General features: G+C 59.0%; 2 protein-coding genes and 1 long non-coding RNA gene across 7 annotated transcripts in view; 1 reads left to right on the top strand and 2 right to left on the bottom strand.

The window, feature by feature from the left end:
• Nucleotides 1-1,776: 1,776 nt before the first annotated feature.
• RHOD (ras homolog family member D) lies at nucleotides 1,777-11,358 on the bottom strand. Its single transcript, XM_023654540.2, has 5 exons — nucleotides 11,142-11,358; nucleotides 6,421-6,508; nucleotides 5,529-5,638; nucleotides 3,296-3,430; nucleotides 1,777-2,727 (listed from the first exon to the last, which is right to left on the bottom strand). Exons 1-5 carry the CDS (start codon nucleotides 11,271-11,273, stop codon nucleotides 2,560-2,562), a joined length of 633 nt encoding a protein of 210 aa, XP_023510308.1. The 5' UTR covers nucleotides 11,274-11,358; the 3' UTR covers nucleotides 1,777-2,559.
• Nucleotides 11,358-22,440, top strand: LOC111775982 (uncharacterized). Its single transcript, XR_011424140.1, has 4 exons — nucleotides 11,358-11,430; nucleotides 14,005-14,534; nucleotides 15,336-15,458; nucleotides 20,989-22,440. It is a non-coding gene; the product is annotated as an uncharacterized lncRNA (long non-coding RNA).
• Nucleotides 17,152-22,448, bottom strand: part of SYT12 (synaptotagmin 12) — a 20,195-nt gene continuing 14,898 nt past the window's right edge. For all 5 annotated transcript variants that reach the window (XM_001497062.7, XM_023654537.2, XM_070230218.1 and 2 more), the window contains 3 exons: nucleotides 21,761-21,881; nucleotides 20,692-20,825; nucleotides 17,152-19,323 (listed from right to left, as the gene is read on the bottom strand). In XM_001497062.7, coding sequence (XP_001497112.1) covers nucleotides 19,150-19,323; nucleotides 20,692-20,825; nucleotides 21,761-21,881 — 429 coding nt within the window. In that variant the 3' untranslated portion in view covers nucleotides 17,152-19,149. The remainder of the gene's footprint in view (nucleotides 19,324-20,691; nucleotides 20,826-21,760; nucleotides 21,882-22,448) is intronic.

The following is a 22,448-nucleotide window of genomic DNA, read 5'->3' as shown; positions in this document are numbered from 1 at the left end:
GAGGAGGAGCAAGGAGGCTGAGAGACTCATGTGGTGATCTAGGCGGGAGCCGATGAGGGCCTGAAGCGGAACACTGACCCACAGCATCCATCCACTCACTCATCACGTTTGTCCTGAGTGCTTCCTATATGCTGGGCACGGTGTGAGGCACAGGGCATTCCAACCAAGCCAGTCCGTGCTCTCGGGGAGCTGGCAATCCAGTGGGGAGACAGAACCATGGCGAATGGTGATGAGCTCTCGAAGAAAGTGAAAGAGGGTGGCCAAGGGTGGCGCCTGGAGAGAAACTGAATGTGTGCGTTCCTGATTCAACTGCTCCCCTGCAAGGACCCTCCTCTCCAGCAGCCCCCACCAGACTGGACACGTGCCCACTTCTTCCTCTGTGCAGTGGCTCCAGAAGCCCCGCCCCTGCATACCACTGTATCCCCCCGTCCTGACCCCCATCATGCTGCCCTCTGCTCACAGAGAGCACTTCTCTGGCCTGGACCTTCCAGCATGCATGCTGGGAAGTGCAGCGATGGCCTGAGTTGAACTTCAGCCAGATGGGATAGTGAAGCTCAGAGAGTGTAACTCTCATAAGATCAGACAGCTATAGAAAACGGCAGGACTGAGATTCGAACCCGGATCTGCTTCTGACTCCAGAGATGGAACATTCTGCAATGCCAATAGGCCAACCCACAGCCTCGACTGAGGGCTGGGAACAAAGAGATGAAGGAGACAAGGATCCAGACGTCAAGGAAGCTGAGGTCTTGTGCAAGAAGACAGATGTGGAAGACGTCAGTGTGAAACGCATCATAGCAACACAGCTACCAAGGGCTCCAGGAACACACATTTTAAGAAACCAGAGAAGAGAGATATCTGAGCTGGACTTAGCTCACTGGGCTTGGGGGCTGGCAGGAAAGGGAAGAAAAGGGAAGCACATTCTGGGCATGGGGTGTGCTTGGGGGAGGAGCAATCAGGCTAGAAATGTAGGCCGGGAAAAGTTGTTTCCCATTCCTGAGCAGCTTATACTAAAACCCCAGAGTGGAGCCTATAATCCAGGTGGGGTTTCCCAGCAGGCCCCTAACATCATTCCACCTGCTTCAGCTCAGCTCTGTAACCTGAGCCATGAGCCCTCACCTGGAGGAAGTGTTCCCTCCCCTGGAGCTGTTTCTAATGAAACTGAGGGGGTGGGTGTTCTGTCTGATTCTATGTGGGTGGGCCTCATCCGATCAGTTGAAGGCCTTAAGAGAAAAGACAGGTTTCCTGATGAAGAAAGCAAGCTGCCTCAAGTCAGCGACACAGAAATCCTGCCTGTCTCCAGCCTGCTGCCCTGCAGAATTCAGACTCAGGACTGCAACCTCGGGGCCGGCCCCACGGCCGAGTGGTTAAGTTCACGTGCTCCGCTTCAGCGGGCCCGGGTTTTTGCTGGTTCGGATCTTGGGCGCAGAGACGGCACCACTCATCAGGCCATGTTGAGGTGGGGTCCCATACAGCACAACCAGAGGCACTCACAACTAGAATATACAACTATGTACCAGGGGGCTTTGGGGAGAAGAAGAAGAAGAAAAAAAGATTGGCAACAGATGTTAGCGCCGGTGCCAATCTTTAATAAAAAAAAAAGACTGCAAGATTGACTCATCTGAACCTCCAGGCTACCCTACAGGTTTTGGACTTGCCAGCCCCCACAATCGTGTGAGCCAATTCCTCTCTCTCTCTTTCTCTCTAATCTATCGGTTCTGTTTCTCTGGAGAACCCTAATCCAATATTATCGACTGTATGACATATATTACATCCATACACTATTATCAATTGTATTTATTATCACACAAGGAATAGCTGTGAATCTTTTGTGAGCAATTACTGTGTGTCAGGCCCCTGCCAAGCTCTTTGCCTGTGTCTCATCACACTCTTACTCATCCAAAAGCTCCATGACATCAGCTGTGATTGGTCTCATTTCACAGATGAGGACACTGAGGCCCGCGGGGTTGGAGTAACTTGACCGAGGTCCTGAAGCGATAAACCCGAGTTTGGATCCAGGTAGTTCCACTCTGGCATCTCCGTGGGCTGGGCTCTTATCCACCATGAAACACATGTGTAAAGGCATTTCGAAACAAGAGGCATGGCAAGACTGACAAGTGATGTCACTTTAGTTGTTAATTACCACTGGGAGGGGCAGGAGGAGGGGGAAAGGGGCAGGGTGTGAGCTCTGGCCCGAGGGTCCTAGGAACCGGGTCCTGAAGGTGCAGCCCTGGGAACAGCCACAAGGTGGCGCCAGGCTGCACAGGCCACCCCAGGATGTGTGGTCCAAGGCTGGGAGCTGGGAGTCTGTCTATTGGTGATTCCAGGGGTCTCCAGAACCAGCCATCGTGGGGTGGGTGGGCCCAGGAACGCCTTTCCTCAGGCCTCAGAGGGGTTTCGCTCTAGTCCAGGGATCCCAGCCCCAGGGTTGGGGGCCAGGCCTTGGTGGTGCCCATCGGTTTAAGGTACACAGCGGAGGTCACAGCCTGGGGACCCAGTCCAGCCAGCCAACTGGGCTTCCTATGCGGCTAGGGCAGTTAGGGCAGGGAGGGCCCCAAGCCATCAGGTCACCACACAAAAGCTCCGGGTGATACGACGCCAGAGGTTGCGACTGCGGCTGCTGAGGGCCACCTTGGCCGCCTCCTGGAAGACGGCGTGGACGTTTTCGTGGAGCAGAGCTGAGCACTCGAGGTAGGCCACCGCGCCCACGGACCTTGCCATCTCCTGGCCCTAATGGGGAGAGTGGACAGGGCTGCCGTGAGGCATAGGGTGGCGAACCCTGGGAGGGCTCACATCCAGCCTCCCCACAGCCCTCTTGGCCATCTTAGGGCGTCTCCAGGACAAGAGGTGCATTTTTCCAGGGCACCCACATCTCTTGCCCCTTGGCTTGGCCAAGTGCATCCATGGCTTCTTTGGGTTTCCTGCCTCAGCTCTGGGCTGGGTCTCTGCCTCTCAAGGCGCCAACTAATGAACTTCCCAGCCTGAGCCAGGCCTGTAGCAGAAAGGGGCCTGCAGACTGAAGAGCTGGGGGTCCCCTCTGGGCCTCAGGTCCCCCATCTGTGGGTGGGGAGGACTATCTGCCGTGCACACCACTCGCCCTCCATTCCACAAGGGGAAACTTCCGGAGTATTCTAGGTACCACTTCCACGCACTGGCAGTTCCCGACCCACGACCACCTCCCAGACAACCCCTACCCTGATTCACACCCTGAGCGTGCAGCTGAGAGGCTGGGCTGGATCAGCGCATCCCACAGGTTCCCTCTCCTGGCACCCCCCCACCCCTGGGCTGGGTTTCCTACCCTGTGGTAGGTCACGGGCTCCAACTTATTTTTCCGCAGCTTCTTCACCAGCGACTTGTCCTTGCGTAGGTCAGTCTTGCAGCCCACGAGGATGATGGGTACCTCCTTGCAGAAGTGATTCACCTCGGGGTACCACTGTGGGGAGGGTGGGGGCGAGGGTGTGTGTGTGAGCCTCCATCCCTCTCGGCAGCAGATGGGGAGAATGGGCCACGGCCCCTCTCCTGCTCCCCAGGCAGACGCCACAACAATAAGCACAGCCAACGTTTAGGGAGAACTATGCTGTGCCAGGCTCTAAGCCTACCCATGTGAAGCCATCCATCACCCAAGTCCTTGTGAAGCAAGTTCTATGATCAATCCCATTGTACAGATGCAGTAACTGAGGCTCAGAGAGGCTACATAACTTGGCCTTGGTCACACAACTGGAAGTGGCAGGATTTGAGCCCAGGGGGTTGGGCCCAGAGCCCTGCTCCCCCTTGTTCTAGAATCCTGCCTCTGCAAGGTGAGGGTTCCCATGTCCACCTCCCCAGCTGGGTAAGATATATAAGGAAATAAGTGATCCTTTAAAAATAAAGCAGCTCACAAAATGGTTGCAGCAGCTGTTGGCCTGTTGGAGGGAGCACTCCTTTCCCGTGTCAGCTGCTCTCTGGAATGTGAGCCTCCGGGGCCTGGTTATTTCAGCCTGGACTACAACCAGGGGGCCTGGAGTCCAGAGACGGGGGCTTTCTATCTCCAGGAGCGCGTGCCAGCTCAGTTGCAGGAAAACCCGGCATCAAACTGCCTGGCTCCTGGAGCCAGATGGGGCCCGTGTGGGGTCCTGGGCAGACTCCCCACACCCCACCCCTCCAAAAACTGCCCTTGAAAAGGGTCTCCTCTGTGACTCCATCTTGCTAAATCCAACAGTGACTCCTTAGCCCTCATCCTACCTGAGCCCTGACACCGGGGATCGCTCCCCTCAGCCCCCCTGGAGTCTCCCCACCCCATGCCATCCTGGGGCTCAAGCTGTGGGCTCTCTCTCCTCTGGCTGCTCTTGCTTTCCAGGTGACCTCCCCCCAACCCTCCCAAGTCCAGGTTCTTCCCCACCAGCAGCTCCTAAACGGATCTGCCCAGCCCGGCCCGGCCCTCTCCCGGGAACTGCAGACCCAGATGCTTCCCTGCCTGCCACCTCCACTGGGATGTCCAAAAGGCGCCCCCCTCTCCCCCCTCCCTACACCCAGCTTGCTCCTTCTCCTCTTGGGAAATGGCAAGTCCCCCCTTCCAGTTGCTCTGGTCAAAATGTCTCTCTCCCACCCCCATCCAATCCATCTGCAAATCCTGATGGCTCTGCCTTCAAAATAGATCCAGAATCCACCCACCTCTCACCACCCCCTCTGCTAGCACCCCCGTCCCACCACCACCATCCTGCCCGGTCCTGGTGCCTGGAACAGTGCCTGGCACAGAGAGGTACTCCGGCAATACTTTTGCATGACTGCCTGGTTCAAATATCCGTGTTAGCACTCTAATAGATGTGTATCCTGGAGCAAGTGATCTAACCTGGGGTAATAATGGTATCCTTTCCATAAGGGGGTTAGCGGGTAAGATGAGTAAATATGTGTTAAGTGCCCGGAACAGTGCCCGGCTCGCGGTGAGTCCTCCATGAATGCTCTGGTTATTATTACTAATGCCGTCACGGCTTGCTCTCAGGAACCCTGGAGCAGGCCGCTGCACGGAGGCCCTGGCAGCAGTGGGGGAGGGGCTGTGCCACAGCTGGAGGCGGCAGGAGCAGGGGAACCCGAGGGACTGCATCCCTGACAGAACTGGGGGGCACCCTGGGAGGCCGCTGAGAGCCGGCAGTCATGCCGTTGGGGGCTGAGAGCTGCTGGAAGCTGCTGGAAGCGGAGGGTTCATGCGACCTTGGGCAGGCCCAGGCTGGGGAGATGCAGGGGTCTCTGGGTCGCCCAGCATTCTCAGGCAGGGTCACAGTGGAAAGAGCCACAGCCTTCTGAATCTGCAGTACAGAGCAGTCAGGAAGCACTGGACTGGGAGTCAGAGGCCAGATCCCACCAAATTCCCATGGGACCCTGGTCAAGTTGCTGTCCCGCTCTGGGCCTCAGTTTCCCAATATATATGCCAAAGGCATTGGACTCGATGTCATCCAGGGCCTGCCTAGCTCTGACAGTCTGCTGGGTCAAGGGTAGGGTCAGAGCAGAGTGACCAGGCTATGGGGGCTGTCTCTCCCTGCCCGCCCAGTACCTACCCGGTTGGAGATGTTGTCAAAGCTGTATGGGCTGGTGACATCGAAACAGAGGAGCAGGACACTGGCGTCAGGGTAGAACAGGGGCCGCAGGCGGTCATAATCAACTTGCCCTGGGCAGAGGGGGGATGGTCACTCCTTCCAGATCGCCTGCTCATGTCAGCACCCTCCAACATCAGGGAGGTCATCCCACCAGATGAGGAGTCTTGATCAGGGGCTCATTGGGCCCCTCAGGGTCCGACACAAACTTGGCACTTGAGTGGTCATTCCATGTGAATGTCCCCCTCAGGGCAGAAGGCACTTGGCCTGCCCATGGGACGTGCCATCTCTGGTCTGGATGAGACCCCCCTGCTGAGAGAGCCTTGTTATGGAAAGAGTGGCAGGCACGGCAGAGGCCAGGCCTGGAGGACTGAGGCCATTACTCTGAAGCCTGCTTTGCCCTGGGCTTGAGGGGTGAGGAGAAAGAGGCAAGCGGGACCCCGGCAAAGACAGCTTAGCCCACCCAAGGTGAGGGGCTGCTAGGGTTCCCTGAGGTTAGCTTTCAGCTCCAGCGTAGATTTGACTCTAACCTTCGTGTGGGCAAGGTCAGGTAGATCTTCCAGAAGCTGAAGCCAGGGGGGCTACTTAGGAGGCCAGAACAGCCCACCCTCTAGAGCAAAGAGCTCTGGACTCCGCTGGTCTCCAGGACACAGTGGGCTGCCCTGGGTTGGGGGAGGCAGCAGGCGCAGGAGCAGGGAGGATTCAGGCTCCTGGGGGGGGCCCCTAATCTCGGCCAACACCTGTTCCTGGGAGATTCGTTGGCCTCCCTGATCCAGAAGGAAGGGAGTGGGGCTTGGCTCCTGAGCATCTGGGGTCCCTCCTCCACCACGCCCCGCCCCCAGCCCTGCACACCCACCTGCCGTGTCCCAGATTTGGAGGTGCACGGGTTTGCCCTTCATCTGCAAGGTAACGGTGAGCCGCTCAAACACCGTGGGGGCGTAGTTCTAGGAAGGAGGGGGCAGGGAGAGGCCATGAAGATGGCAGCTGAAGGGAGGTGGCCCCAGGCTGCCCAGGCCCATGGCGCCGCCACTCTGGGAGTCAGTAGAGTGTACTGGTCTCTGGGAAGTCGTTGGCTGGTGGTGTCGTGGCCCAGAGCTGCCGCGGCCCAGAGCTGCCACTTCCTAGCTGTGTGCCCCGGCAGGGTACCGAACGTCCCCGGCCTCCTCGACTGGAAAGTGGGAGCATTGAGAGCACCTGCCGCGGCGTGTGGCTGTAAGGACTCCGTGAGGTGCTCCGTGCATGGGGCCTGGCACAGAATAAGCTCTCTACACGTGCCAGCTACTGTTATTTTTATCTTTGTCCCCCTGGGTGGGGGACTGCCCCATTTCTGAGCTTTCCTTCATGCTGTCCCCTCCTCCCGGAATGACATTAACCTACATTCGTTGGCTCATGCATTCATTCATTCATTCAGTAAACATTAGCACCTTTTCTAGGTCTGGTTCTGGACACTGGGGAGCAAGTAATAAACAAGACTTGGTGTCTGCCCTGGGGAGCACGTAGCTTTTTGGGGTCCCTCCTTCACCTCTCAGCCTCTCACAATCCAACCAAGACCCCTGCCCAATGCCACCTCCCCCAGGATGCCTTTCTGGATGCCCTCCCACAGCCCCTGCACTGTTTCTGCCTCCCTTGCTTGCCCTGTCTGGCTTCAGGAGGAGCTCATCCAGGCCAGAGGTCCCTCCACCCCAGTGCCCGCTCGGCCTGAGCTTGCTCCCTCTCCATAAAGGCTGGATGAATGGCAGCAGGACGGGTTTTGAACACAAATGCAGGAATAAGAGTGGGAGATTTTACGGATGGGGTCTGAGCAACAGGCGAGGAGGTTTTCCAGACTCTGCCACAACACAAGCCTTTTGCCCCCAGGTGTACGCTGGACCCGCTGCATCTTGAGTCGCCAGGCCTTGCTCACCTGCTCAGGGCTGGTCAGTGGGACCACAGCTTGAGGGGACCCTGTCTTTAGCCCTTCCTATGCCCGGTGGAGCCCCCACCTGCCCATGACTCAGGGGGACTTTGAGCCTGCCTGCCTGCCTGAGTCGGGCCCTGGACACTGGGAGGGGCAGCCCCTCCACCGTGGGTCAGTGTGGTCTTCCAGGGAACTCGGGAGGCTTCAGGGGGAGAGTGAGAAGAAAGGAAGGTTCCAGAGTGGTAAGCTGGGACAGATGGAAAAGTCGAGGGTGGCCCTGGGGTAGGCGTTCAACCCACCCTCGATTCTAGCCACCTGTCAGTCTTTCTACTGATAGGAACAGACAAAGGCTCCAGCCACCTCCTCAGGGGCCCCCTGCCTGTCCAGGGCCCCTCCCCTCAGGCCCTTTGCCTGGTGGGGGACAGTGTGACATGGTGGCTAGGAGCACTGGCTTTGGAATCAGATGTGCCTGGCTTAGGACCGGTCTGGTGCTCACCAGCTGTGTGACCTTGGGCCAGTCTTCTCACTGGTTAGAGAAGAGCGTCCTTCACAGTGTCATAAGAAGACCGGCTGGCAGGGGAGGCCCAGCATAAATGCCCGCGCTTAGAAATCTGGCTGCCAGGGCAGTGTCCACACCGGCGGCTGTCTGTCCCTCTAGGTGGCACCCCTGGCCCCAGCCCCTCCCCAGCCTGTCACTGGGGAGGGCACAGACACCTGCCAAGGTCCCAGCTTGGTCACCCACGCACCTGCGCAGGAACCGTCCTGATCTGAGGTACAGGGCAGCTCTTGGGGGACACGTGTCAGGACCTTGCAAATGCCCGTGGAGATGCCACGGTCACCCATACTCTCTAGGGAGCTAGCATGCCTGGCCCTTTACCTACACTGCCTCTGATCCTTGCAACCTTGGAAGGTCAGTTCTATCTCCATTTTCCTGAGGAGGATAGAGAGGGGAAGTGACACACTGGACAGCTGGCTATGGACGGAGCCAGGTCTTTGTGGCTCCGGGGGCCAGGCTCTGTCCCCTGCCACCTGCCTCTCCTGAGGTCACCATCTCTAGCCTCTGGTGCCAGGAGTGGGCGGAAAAGCCCCATTCCCGGGTGTGGGGGTGGGTTGCACCTCCAGCTTGTAATTGTCACAGCCCTGCCCCCTGCCCTGGACCGCCATCCTGCGGACTCCGTCTATACCTTCTCTCCTGTTCTTTGACCCCCAGGCAGGATGACTCTCTGCCTATGGAGCAAATAAGCACCTAATCTTATCTGTTGAGCTGTCCTCGGCTAAAAAGCAGGGCTGGGCCTGAGCTAGACCAGGGCAGAAATGACGCCGGCTTGGGTCTGCCCTCACGGATCTCCCAGACAGACGGATGGATCATGGCAGGACAGGGGACATAGCTCAAGAGAGGAGAGTCAGGGGTTTCCCCTGGCAGCACCCCCACGGGAGTCCCTGTGCGGACCAGGAGGGACTCAGCTGGTTCTGGAAGGCACAGCTGGTGCTCCCTGCCCCCTCCCATCCCCACCCTTCTGTGGGCCCCTGGGCTTTGGCCCTGTGGAATGGTTGCTGCCCCAAATGCCAGCCAGGACTGGGCAGAGGCTGGCGCCCAGCCTGGAGTTCCCCGCTGCCTTGGGAGCTCTCCCTTCTCTGCTCCCCCTGCCCTGAACCCAGGGCAGGGGGCAGGGCTGTGACAATTACAAGCTGGAGGTGCAACCCACCCCCACACCCGGGAATGGGGCTTTTCCGCCCACTCCTGGCACCAGAGGCTAGAGATGGTGACCTCAGGAGAGGCAGGTGGCAGGCTACAGCCAGACAAGGGTCACCGAGGCCCCTCCAAACTGCAGCCTCCTCTCTGCTTTCTGCTGCAGCAGGAGGCCTGGAAGACAGGACCCCAAATCTTCTAGCTGCTGGCTCCCGGGTGTGGAGGGCTGCCAGGAGGAGGAGTCCAGGGGCAGGAACAGGCGCAGGCTGGTCCAACAGCAGAGAAATGAGGTCTGTGGAGAGTGTCCTGGTCCAGGGTGGGGAGACCTGGGTTCTAGACCTGTTCTGCCACTGCTGGGCCCAGTTCCTCAAGGTAAGGCTCTGTGTCTCTGGCCTCAGTTTTCCCAACTGTAAAATAAAGGCCTTTCCCGCTCTTGGACCTTGTGTTTCTTTTAAACAAAGAGAGGCAGAGGGGTCTCGGAGAATCAGGGTCCCCAAACGGGGGAGGCACCTAGACAAGGCCGGGTCTATTCGCCTGGTGACAAGCACGCCCTCCTTCCCCTGGCCAGCCTGTGTGCCCTTCAACACACGCATTTCGTCAACTGCAAGATGCCCCTTTCCACATTGTAACCTCTCTGAAATCGGACGGGTTTCACCATCAAGGATGTCTCAGAGCCCAGGACACGGGTGGTGAGGCGCCACCCCTGCCAGCCCCTCTCCTGGGCCCCAGCCGGCCTGGACCCTCTGTGGTGCTCTCCTCACTGTGCCATAATTGTTGGGTTCCCACGGGCAGCATCCAGGGGCCCAGAAACACATCCCCCTCCAACTTAAAAAAAATGTGACCAGCCAGAGGAGGTGACGTCAGCACCATAAACCACACAAGAGTCAGCTCAGTGCTGCCACAGTGGAAAGAAAGGCCCGACACTGTTCCCAGGCCAGCCCCTCCTGCCTCTCCCATCAGACTCCCCAGGGCCTGCGCAACCCCAGGGGTTTGGAGGATGCGGGGATAGGCAGGAGGGAGAAGAGATGCTGGAAGCGACCCCACGGACTCCCAGGAGAACGGGGCTGAGAGGTGGCACGGTGGGTGGGCCAGCCCCTGCCTGGCGCTTGGGGAGTCCGCGTGGACAGTCAGGGAGCATCTAGTGAAGGACTGACAGTCAATGTGCCCAAAGCATCAAGGACGTGCCAGGTACCACTCGGGCTCGTCTCTCAGCCTTACCCTAATTCCATCTCACCACCACCCTAGGGTCCCCCCTCCCCATGAGGTTGTATGAGGAAACGGGGGCTCAGAGAGGCTAAGCAATGTACCGAGGGCCACACAGTCCATTAGACGAGAGCCAAGATGCCACCCAGCTGTCTGACTGGGGTCTGGTGTGCTCCTGCCCTCCAAAGCAGAGCCCACGGGATGTCCACTATAGGGGCAAGATCTGGGAGACGATGTTTCCCAAGAAAGACGTGTGCCACCAGTCCTTCCTGTTGCAGGCTCAAAGCTGAGCCCTTGACCTGTACTAAGTCACTCCTCACAGTGACCCTGGGAGGTGGGCGCCATCATTATTCCTATTACACACATAAGGAAACAGGCACAGAGAAGGTAGGGGACTTGCCCAAGGGCACACAGCTGGAAGTGGCAAAGCCATGAATCGAACACAGGCAGTCTGGCTCCAGAGTCGTGAGTCCCTCTTAGCCACGCTGGGCCACCAAGTCCTCCCTTAGGACCTGCCTCATACCAGGTGGCCTAAGTCAGCCCCTGTGACACCTCTCCCAGGTAGGTGCCATTCTTGCCACTTCACAGATGATATTGAGGCCTTCACCTCCCCCCACCCCGCTGGCAGAGGGAGAACTCTCTTTGATCTCGTGTCCTGCTGGGAGACCCCTGGGGAGGCCGGGGCGGGCGCACAGCCTCGGCAGCTCCGGCACGGACGGGGCGCACGGGGCGCCCAGCGGGGGATGCGCGCAGGCCCCGGGCGCCGTGCTGGAGCGCTGGCACTCACCTCGGGGAAGGCCCCTTCGGCGAAGACCATCAACAGCGACGTCTTCCCGCAGCCGCCGTCGCCCACCAGGACCACCTTGACCGACCGCACTCCTGGCGGCGCCTCCTCGGCCGCCGCCTGGGCCGCCCTCATCGCGGGGCCGCAGCGGGGCCGGAGCGGGGCCGGCGGGCGGCGGGCGCGGGGCCGGAGCGGGGCCGGGGAGGCCCGGCGGGGCAGGAATGTGGAAGGGGCGGGGCGGCGGGAGGAAGTCGAGCCGGGAGGGCGCGCCGGGGCGGGCGGCCGGGCCCAGGTGAGAGGCGAGCCGGGATTCCGGCGGCCGGGCGGGGCGGCCGGGCTCGGACCCTTCCCCTCCCGTACCATTCAGCCGCTAAAGAAACATTTATTGAGCACCTCCTGGGTGCAGGCGCCGAGGCCACAGGAGGGGGCACCCAGACTCAGCCTCTGTCCTCAGGAGGGCACTCTGATCTGATGGGGAGGAGACAAGTAGCTGGACAGTGACAGTGTGTGTGTGGGGGGGGGCGGTGGACAGGGAAAGAGGAGGCACCTGGCTCACTTCCCCTGGGAGGAGAGAGGTGGGGGTCTGCCATGCTCACCTACGGGCTTGGTGGGGACAGGGACTGGGTCCTGGGGACCCAGTATAGGTGGGGCACTGAGCATTGGTGAATGAATGAATGAATGAAAGTGCATTTCCCCCAGGGCTCTGGAGACAGAGCATACCACAGTCCTCCCTCCAGGTGTTTCAGGCCAGGTGGGAAGGGAGTGACCCGGGCACGCCCTTATGGGTCAGTGGTGGCACTGCCAGGCCTGGCCCGCCTGCCCCTAGCCAGCACCAGGAAGTTTCGCTGCAGGTGGGTCACTGCCTGCCTCCCCTCTGGCTGGGGCATAATCTGGGGAAAGTAATGGAAACTTCCATCTATGAAGTGCTTGGAGCAGGGTCTGGCTGGTGCCATGTGTGAGTGGTTCCTATTCTTTAACCCAACACTGATGGCCCCTCTGTGCCCAAGGGCCTGGGGACCCTGAACCGTTCAAGACAAAGTCCCTACCTTGAGAAGCCCTTGGCCTCAAATGGGAGACAGGCAGGACCACGGTGTGACGAGAGCTACAGTGGAGGGAGGGACCGGCAGTGGGATGGGCGTAGGACAGAGGGCTCCTTCCCTGGGTTAGGGGGTCAGGAAACCCTTCTGAGAAGAGAGGCCAGTCTTGAGGAAGAAGTGAGACCCTGTCAGATGGGGGAAGGGAAGGGTGTTCCAAACCGAAGGAATAGCATATGCAAGGTATGGAGGCAAGGGGGGGGGTGCTTTAGGGGGCCCGCAGTCCTTCCTGAGATGGAGGGCAAGGTTGGGTTAGGGAGCTGGTGCTGGGGGTGAGGCTGAGGGTTAAACAGACCTGGATAGTGGAGGAATAAATAGAGAACTGACTTGGAAACCCACTGTCACCTGATTTCCCACCCTTGTTAGCAGTCAGAATTGAAATCTTTTAACAATGGGCACAAGGGCCTCCCCAGATCCTAGACTGAGTGTTTTCGTCAAAGCTCAAAGGAACAGAGGGCAGAAGTCTTTGAGTTTCACGCCCTCGCCAAAGCAGGTCGTGACGTCATCCCATGACGGGAGATAGCACTGCCAGCCCCCTTGGAACCTCACTGTGGCCCCAAGAGGCAGCCGGAGCGGGAGTCAGGGCCCCCTGCAGAGAGGCAGGGCCCGGACCCTGACTCCTGGGCCAAGCTCGTCCCAGGCCACGGTCAGCAGGCTGAATGTTGGGGGCATCGGAGGACTTCCCCACCCTTCAGGCGCTCCTTCCTCCCCGAAACTGCCACAGGGCTGGGCAGTGAGTTGGCTGGGCTGGGTGTGTTGCCACTGAGCAGGGCGCCCCGCCCCTAGGAGTGGTGGGGAGGGGCCCCGTCCACCTGTGATCAACTGTCAGCTTCGTCATCCCCTATCCTCCCGCTGCTCTGTCATCAGGCTTTGGGTGGCCAGGCTGGGAGGCAGGTGGGGCTGGGCCAGGGGTGGAGGGAGCTAAAAGGCAGGCAGACATGTTTGGCCTTGGTTGCTATAGAGATAATCACTCTAATGACACCCTTGACATGTGTCACACTTCAGTTTCACTGGACATTTCCTAATAATAACAGCGCCCATTAATGGATTGCTCACCATGTGCAGGCACTGTCCTCCAACAGGTGGGAATTGTTACCCCATTTCACAGATGAGGAACCTGAGACGCAGAGAGTTTAAGTTCTTGTCTAAGATCCACAGCTAGTAAGAGGCAGAATCCAGATTTGAACACAGGTCTGCCCATGAAGCTGGGCTCTCTCTGAAATCGCACCTCCTGTGCATTATTCCGCTCAGCTCTCAGACTGAGTGGGCGACCTGCCTCTCCCATGCTACAGATTTGGGAACCGAGGCTCAGAGAAAGGCAGCGGCTTGTCTCAGGCTAGCAAGACGCAGAGGCAGGATTTGAACCCAGATCTCCTGGTGTTAAACCCCAGCCTCACCCCGCTCTATGCTTGTGCTTCTGCAGGAGGAAGATTAGCCACCGGGCCAGGGAAATCAGTCCTGGTTGGCAGGGAATTTCCCCAAATTTCAGACATTGCTGAGCCCTGGATGGCACTGTTTTCTTGGAGTTTATTTTGGAGTGGGGAGGTGGCCCGGGTCACAGGCTGCCTCGCCAGGGTACTGTTTACTGTTTCACTGTTTTTTTGTGGCTGCTGTTTACCACCAGCCTGTGGGCAACTCAGCTCCTTGAGGCCCCACCAGTCCCAAGCCCAGAGTCCTTTGGGCACCCCACACAGTGGGTCCCTGTCCCGCAGACCCCAGCCCAGCAGAGGTGGCCAGGCCAGCCCTTGGTCTGACGTGGAATCTTTTCCTAGGGATGCAGGTGGCCAGGCAGGCTCTTCCAGCCCCCAACCAAGCCTTCAGCACCTCAAGAGCAGGGACCAAGTTCGACCCATCTCTGTAGCCCCAGACAGGAGTGCCTGTCCCAGGCTGGCACCCCACTGTGGCTCAGGATGTTGTGACCAGTTGACTGCCTGGCTGGACAAACAGGGGAAAGGAAGGAAAATGAGGAAGCAAGAGAGAAAGAAAGGAAAGAAGGAAGATGGGCTGACTCAGAATAAACAAACTGAAGAAATGACTAAAGGCACATTTGGTTGCATGGATCACTGAATACAGCATGTGACCTGAATGGGGGACGAGCAGACAGGTGACCATCCTCCAGCCTCCATCTGCTCCAAGGATCCCACGGCCTTGGCCCCTCTGCTCCATTTTCTGGTACCCCACTCCCATCCTCCCTGGAGTCTCCTGCGGTCCCGGCCGAGTCTCTGCTGCCCCCGTGTGGCCGCTCTGCTCCCTGCACCATCATCATCCAGGGCTGCCTGCTCTGCTTGGGGTTCCTGGCTTGGCATGTGTGGTGTTTATGGATGGCTGAAGGTGGGGGAGAGTGGGTGCCAGGGGGTGGAACTTTAGAGGTGTGGTCCTGCCCCTTTGGATGCCTTGGCAGGCCTCCCTATGTACCCTCCGCTCCCTTTCATCCCAAAGACCAGATCCCAAGAGCCCTTGTCCTTGGCCAGAACACCTCCACCCAAAGCCTTGACCTCGAGTTTACAGAGCACTTACTGTATGCCATATACTTGGCATGTGTCATTTCATTCCAGCCTATGAACTATGTATAATTCTTATCTTCCATTGACAAATGGGGAAACTGAGGTCCAAAGGGGACAGATAATTTGCCCAAGTTCCCACAGCTGGTAAATGGAGGAGCTGGGATTCTAAGCCGGGCATTTGGGCTCTAGAGCCCTACACACAGAATCCCCGAACGTCAGAGGTGCAGGGGGATTTTACAGGCCTTCTTGTCCAATACGCTCATTCTTCAGATGGGGCAGCTGAGGCTCTCGAAGGGAGGGGAGCTGTCACACAGCAAATAAGCAGCAGACCAGTCTATGGCAGGCGGAACCCAGAGGGGCCCTTTCTTCCAAGTTTCTTTCTGTCCAGCCTCCTTGAGGCCAACTCAACCCCAGCTGCCATTTGATGGAGCCCAGGGCTGGGGACGCAGGCCTCCCGCCCCCGCCTTGCCATAATTGATCCTTCTGGATGGGCTGGGAAGGTTGATAATGTGGTGGGACTGGGCGGAGAGCGATGGAGCCCTGTGGCCCAGTCTTAGTGTTTATTTAGCCTCTCGGTTTGTCCCTTCCGGTGTCTGCAGGCACAGACGACCGCAGGCAGCAGAGAGGAAGTGAAGTTTGGAGTTGCTGTCAATTTGGATTCTAAAGTGACTCATCCTGCTCCTCCCACACTCAGGCCTGGCCCAGCCAATGCCGCTGGTCAGGTCAGTGACCTTCACACCTGCGCTCTTGGGCGGGTCTCGGCCTATCCCTGAAGGCTCCCAAACACAGGGGGCCTGGGACCCTCGAGGCAGGCCCATGCGCCTGGGGCTAGAGGAGGGGGCAAGAGTGGGGAGGAGGAAGGGGCAAGACGAAACGGGGGGCTTTCCGTCTGGGCCCTGCTGGATGAACCTGAAACCTACAGGCAGCTTGACTGCCCCTCACTGATCAAGAGTGGCGCTTGCTGACTTCCCTCCTCATCCCTCTGGCCTGCTCCTGCTCAGCACCCCTCTGTGGCTCCCCACTGCCTGCAGGACCAGGACCTTAGGCCTTACCCTGGACATGAATCCTCCACAGCTTAGCCCCACCTGACCTCCAGCCTCAGCCGGCTGTGGCTCCCCAGACACACGTGACACCTTTGTGCAGGCAGTTCATGCCTGGAGGCCCCTCTCCCTCCTCCAGGTGCACCGTCCTCCCTGCCCCGCAAGGCCAGCACTCCTGCTTCCATCTCTGGGAAGCCTTCCCTGGTGTCCACCCATCATGGGCTCCTGCAGCGGCCTGACTGGTTACCCCTGTCTGCCTGGTGTGGGCGGGGGGCTTCCACACAAGCTCTTCCTAGTCAGGCCCTGTGGTGGGCAGGCCTCCCGGGGCCTGTGGGGAATTCCCACCCAGATCCTCCTCCTCCTCCCACACTTGCTGTCATCTTCCAGGGCAGGGCAGGGGAGGGGGGGAAAACCAGAGTAGCCTGGGATACAGAAGAGCTTTGCTTCCCTGCTGCCTCTTAGCTCCACCCTCAAAGAGCTGGGCAAGGGGGCGGCGTGGCTTAGTGGTTAAGAGCGTGAGATCTGGAGCCAGACAGCCTGAGCTTGAATCCCAGCTCCGAGAGCTTCTGGCTGTGTGATCTTGGGCTAGTTACCTAACCTTTCTTTCTTTCTTTTTTTTTTTCCTGCTTTTTCTCCCCAAATCCCCCAAGTACATTTTTATATTTGTATATTTTTGTTGTGGGTCCTTCTAGTTGTGGGATGTGGGACGCTGCCTCAACGTGGCCTAATGAGCAGTGCCATGTCCGCGCCCAGGATCCAAACCGACGAAACCCTGGGCCGCCAAAGCGGAGTGTGAGAACTTAACCACTTGGCCACGGGGCCGGCCCCTACCTAAACTTTCTGAGCTTCAGTTTCCATGTGGGCAAAAAAGAGGATGACAACAGCACCTACCTCCAAGGGTTGCAGGGTTCCAGGCTGAGACCCAGCACTCCCTGAGCTCAGACAGCCCTTCTCACCTCCAAGCCTCTCCTTTGGCTCCCTTCTCTCGTCTTCCCCCAACTTTGCTCTAGCAAGATCCATAAATTGCCCACATTTTTGCCCACTCTTGCCCTTTTCTATATGCTGCTCCCTCTGCCAGGAATGCTTTTTCGGCCTGTCCACCTGATATGCTCCAAGAAGGAGCGCTGAAGACTCAGCTCAGCGACACCACCAGGAAGCCTTCCTTGATATTCCCTGCCACCATCCCCCCCTGCCTGGCCTGCTTCAGGGCCCCTTCTCTGAGCTTCCCAGGCAGCCCAATGGCATCGGTCCTTGTGATGGTCTCCTGACCAGACTGGGGCCTCCCTCCACTCTGGGCACCCTGCAGCAGGGGGAGGAGTGCTCACAGTAACCCGCACGGAGGCCTGAGTCCCTGATTCCTAGAGAAGAGACGGAGGTGATGCGGGGCTGAGCAGGGCTCCCTGGAAGCCCCTTCCTTCCTGCCCCAGCTTTATTTTGGTTCTAGAATCATTCCAGTCAGCATATTCAGTCCCCACCACGCCCATCCCAGGGGCACAGTCAACATTTCATGCATTTAGAGGGAGGAGCAAGGGGAAGACAAGGTGAGGGTCGACGGCCTGCCCCACGTGGCCGCTGGGGTAGCAAGAGTCGGGGTCTCCCAGGCTGAGGAGGCGCACCAGCTGTGTGTCCCCGGGCCTTGTGCTGGCCTGGCCCATGCAGACCTCGGGGCTGGGCCACCGCTGTGTCAGATGGCTCCAGTCCCATGACCACTGCAGGCCCCCCAACGTCACTGGGGATAACTGGTTGGGCCTGCATCTCCAGAGCTCACCAGGGTGGAGGATCAGAGGCAGCCAGCCTGAGAGCCCATTCTGTACCCTGTGGGTGGCCCCGTACAGCAGATGCTGCTGCCACACATCCCCCAGCCCCTTCCCTTTGACCCGGCAGGGGCACCCACCCCTCAGCTGCAAAGGGCACACAGCTGGCTGCTTCTCTGGGGCTGCCTTTGGTGGATGGGAACTGCCTCAGCCAGTGACACCTGGAAGGTGTCTGGGCAGGACCCCTCTGGGGTGCCATTCACACATCAGAGCTCCCGTCCGCCACCAGGCTGAAGCTCCACTCTCTGGAAGCCACCGCTTGCTCGGCTGCACCGTCTAGGGCCTCCCTCTCCCTTACAGGTTGTTCCCGTAGGTTCTCCCTCAATAACCCCCTTGCCTGAGAATCTCAGGTCTGCTTCTGGAACTCGACCTAGGACACCCGGTGTCCTGGGGGCTCAAACTGTGCTCCAGAGCCGCCTGCTTCCCAGTCTGGCATTCAGACCTGCCTATCCACTTCCATTCTGGCCCCCCTCGCCTTCCCCTCACTGCCACTGCTTCGGCTGCCCCTTCCTCCAAGGCCCGGCCCGCCTGCTCACCACGTCCTCAGTGCCGCCCACGGAGCCCTCTCCCACCGCTGGTCCCCTGCAGTCTGTATTCCGGCCGCCCCACTGCCCACCAGCCCCACAGGCTGAGGCATCTCTCTTCCCAGCAGGGCCTAGCCTGGAGGGACTCAACAAACACCTGTGGAGCCAATGCCTGATGTGTGCGGGACTGAACACAAGGACCCGGGTCTGGGCCTCTTCGGACCTCTGGGCCTTGTAAGGGTTTTGGTTCAAGGGAGTAGGTTTCATAGAGAATGACTCTGGAGCCAGGGTCCCAGGGGGCCTGCGGGCCTCTGCTTGGCCTGGTCTCTTGGTTTCTTCTCCCGCCCAGAGAGAGGCCCTTATGTCCACTGTGGTGGGCTGGGGACTGTGTTTGTGACAGGGAATTCACGTCCCTGCCATCTCAGGTGGCTGCTGCCCGGGACACCCTCAGTTCTTTCCCTGCCCCTCAAAGCACAGCTCCCATCTCGTCCTCCCAGCCCCCAGAGCCCTCCCCGAGTCCACACGGCTGGGCTGCCCTGAGCAGATCACCAGGGCAGGCAGATCTTGTCTTCCTGACATCCAAGGGGCTGAGTCTTATTCGTGTCACCCCTGCCAGTGCCTAGCACAGCACCTGGCCCCCAAGACTTGCACGTTCCTATATGTGGCCCAGCCTGGCGCTGGCCTCCCAGCAAGGGTGGGGTATGCGGAGAGGCCAAGGCCCCCTCCCAGGCCAAGGGACACACCTGTTGGGGATCTCGAGATGGGAGCACAAGGGGCCAGGACCCAGCTGCCTTCCCCAGGTCCCGGCCCAGCCACAGCTGGTCCTCAGTGAGAGAAAACCCTGGCTCCCTGGACATCTAGCCAGGCCTACTCCTCCACTGCAGTCTGGACAGAGGGACCAAGATGGCTCATGGGGACTCCACTGGGGGACCCCAGCGTTCATGGCTCCAGCTGGACTATGGAGAAGAGCGTCAGAGCTGAGCTTGCACCAGGCTCCAGGCGGCACCAGTGCCCGCCCTGGCCCTGTCCCGGCTGCTAGTTTCGCCGGACGGGGTGCCACATAGACACGGGCCTGCGCAGCGTGGCCAACATCTGGTTCCAATGCGTAGTACCCATGCCGCTGGCTGACGGCCCGATGATGACATGGCCAACGTTGTCCCCACGGCCATCGCTGCTGCTCTCAGCCACTGTCACACGGAGAGACAGGTCCTGGGGAGGAAGTGACATGGGGGCTGGGGACCAAGGGCAGTGCCAGAGGTCTTCCATGGCTCCCAGGCATTGGTCTACAAATGCCAGGCCCCTGCAGCTCACTGAATCCTCACCTCTGATTGGCTCACCCCCAGCCCTCTGTTGCTTCTCCCTACACCCTGGCAGCAGTAGGTTGCCCAGGTTCAAGCGTCAGCCTCCCCACTTCCTTGCTGTGTGACCTTGGCCAGTGACTTGGGCTCTTCCTACCTCAGTTTCCCCATGTGTAAAATGGTGATAATAATAGTTCCTAGCTGTTCTGGGAACAAAATAAGTTAAAATGCATAAAGCACTGAGAATGGTGCCTGCACATAGTCAGAGCGTCTCCTGTTATTCCTAAAATACGCTCCTCTACTATCTTCCTATAGGCTGGGTTCATTACTGCAGAAGGGAAAGAACTTGCTTGAGATCAAAGTGGGAACCCAGCCTGACCTCTCTCCTCTCCCTCCTTCCCTGGTCCCAAGACGTCAGGAGGCAGTGGAATAGTGGCACTATGAGGGCGGCAGGACAAGGCAATGACCCTCAGGACCAACCAGAGATGCTGGTATGTCCGCCTGGATTAGGAACATCCTGACAGAGGCAGAGTTCTGGGCTTTCAAACTCAGACAGGCTGTCCCGGGAAGGGAGAGGAGGTGGGCTCTGTCCAGCCCCAGGGCCAAGGGGCAGCTTTTGGCTCAAGGCACAAAAGGACTTTCTCACTGTCAGGAATGCCCAAGGATGGAAGGAGCTAGTGAGTGGAGGTGGTGAGCTCCCCATCCTCTGAGGCATGCAAGCAGGGCACTGCTGTGGCCCAGGCCCTATCCTCTGCAGTTCCCTCACCCTTGGTCTGTGATATCCGTGCTGGGAGTGGGTCTCCCTGGGACACATCACCTTCCAAAGGCCATGGGGGTATGGGGACCTTAGCAGGGCTTCTGCAGGTAGAACTTCGGGAGATTTAGGGCCCTTGAGTGAGCCCTGGCTCATCTCTAGGTCTCTGCATTTCCCTCCCCCGGGAACTGACTTCCCCCAGATCTCAGCTTAGCTAACGCTCCCTGCAGAAGCCCCTTCCGACTGCCAAAGTCTGGCATGCTCTTAGTGGGTTAGGACCATCTGGGGACATTCCTGCCTGTCCCTCGTGGGCACCAAGGAAGCAGTGCCTGTGTTCTCAGCACCCACATAGGGCAGGTACCTAGAGGGTGCTCAGTAAATGCTTCTGGACTAGAAAGGTGACAGCTTGAAACAAACCATCAGCACCCGCAGGAGCCCTGAGAAGCTAGGCCGGAGGGGATAGAGTGGCCCAGAGCCCTGGGGGTGACCCGGCCTGGCCCCGACCCCTGCGCCATTCCCCCTCACCTGGAGCACAATGGCTGGCACCGAGAAGATCATGGCTTCGTTGAACACTGGGTTGGGGTCATCCCTCTTCACAGCTGTCTTCTTTTTGCTCATCTTCCTCCCATCCTGCAGCAGGTACACCTTGACGAAGGGGTCTGTGGGAGGGCCGGGGGGGTGGGGTGAAGGCCAGCGCCACACTCACTTGGCACAGCCCTGCCCGGTCCCAGCGGCCCGCTGGCTCCAACTCCCCAAAGCTTCCCTATCGCCATTATCTCCTGCAGTCTGCCATTGGTCCTTTATTTCTTTCCGATTTTACAGATGAGCAAGCTGAGGCTCACACTGGAGTCAGGAGAGGAGCTGGGCTGTGGCAGCCCTCGTCCCAGCCCACGCATGTGCTCCCCTCACATGACGCTCTGGGGAGCTCGGCAGACCCACCGCTTTTCATTCTATAAATGGCCTGAGTGCAGACGTCAGCCCTGAGTCACTGGGCGCCCGCTCAGCGGAGCCTGACTCAGTGATGTGCAGACCTGAAATAACAAGTCGCTGCTCGTCACCTACCGCCCACTGGTATCCTTCTGCGCCTGCCTGGACCCCGAGTCCCCTCAGGCTCCCAGGAAGTCGGGCTCCCTCAGCCCTCTGTCTTCAGTTACCCAGGGCTGAGGCTCCTGCAGGCCTAGGGCGTCAGGTCCTGCATGGCACCCACACCATCCCGGTGGCCCTGGTCCCTATTTGGGATCTGGGATGCACTTCGACCTCTGGGAATGGAGCCTCCACCATGAATTCCAGTTCTGGGAAGCAGGTGCCCACCTTGGTTTCTTCCCAGTGCCCCCACCTCGAGCGCTGCCTCCTGGTCTCAGGCTCCCGTCTGTCCCCACCAGGGGCTCCCTGCTACCCTCTGCGGTTCCCATGTTTCCCCAGCCAGATTAATCCACCCACCGTGTGCAGCTCCTGAGCTCAGCCAAAGCCGGGGGTGGGGAGGCCTGGCAGCGTGCCCCACACCTGCTGGTGCCTCCAGGTGCCCAGGGCTTAGCAGCTGGGCCACAGCTCCCAGCAGCCACATGGAGGAGCCAGGCAGCCAGCAGGGCCTTACCCGCTGTGGTCTTCTCGTTGGTCCAGATGAGATTCTTGGCTTTCACCACGACCACGGTGAGGCGCTCGGCCGTAGGGAGGTAGCTAAGGGAGAGCAGGATCTCGCCCACAGCGTCAGCGGCCTGGGGAACAGGTGGCTGGCTCAGAGGGCTCCTGCCCCCTGAACTTGAGGGGTCCAGGGAAAGGCAGAAGCTTCCTTCTCCATTGAGAAGTTGCTGTTCTCGGGGTCCCTTACAGCAGGGCACCAGGCTGGTAGGACTGAGAAAGGGACCCCCTCCCCCACTCCATGAAGCATGCACTATCCCCTACTCCCATGGGGTATGGGTCCTGCCTTGGAAGGAGCGCCAGAGGTTGCCTGTCAAATGTAGCAATCAAATGCAGTTATTTTTCCTCATTCCAGACCAAGGAAAACATTCTGTGGCCATAGCATATAGAGGCCCAAGTAGACTAGAATTACTAGATCATTTGCTAAAATAACAATTATGCTCCCCCAGCATCTCTACACCTATAAAGGTAAACTTCAGCTTGGCCTCTGTCTGAAATAACTCAGTTTATGGCCAGAGGAGTACTACTGTACTAGAGGAGCAGAGCTTCCCAAGGTTTGGTGGTAAGAGCAGTAGAAGAGCTGTAAACAGTGGTCAGAGTGTTTTTCATTGGCATGCAGTAAACTGAGTTTCCTTGAATGTGGC

Source organism: Equus caballus, chromosome 12 (genome assembly GCF_041296265.1).
Source record: "Equus caballus isolate H_3958 breed thoroughbred chromosome 12, TB-T2T, whole genome shotgun sequence".
Classification (NCBI taxonomy): Eukaryota; Metazoa; Chordata; class Mammalia; order Perissodactyla; family Equidae; genus Equus; species Equus caballus.
The sequence above is the reverse complement of the archived record's forward strand: the minus strand, read 5'-3'. Positions and strand labels throughout refer to the sequence as shown.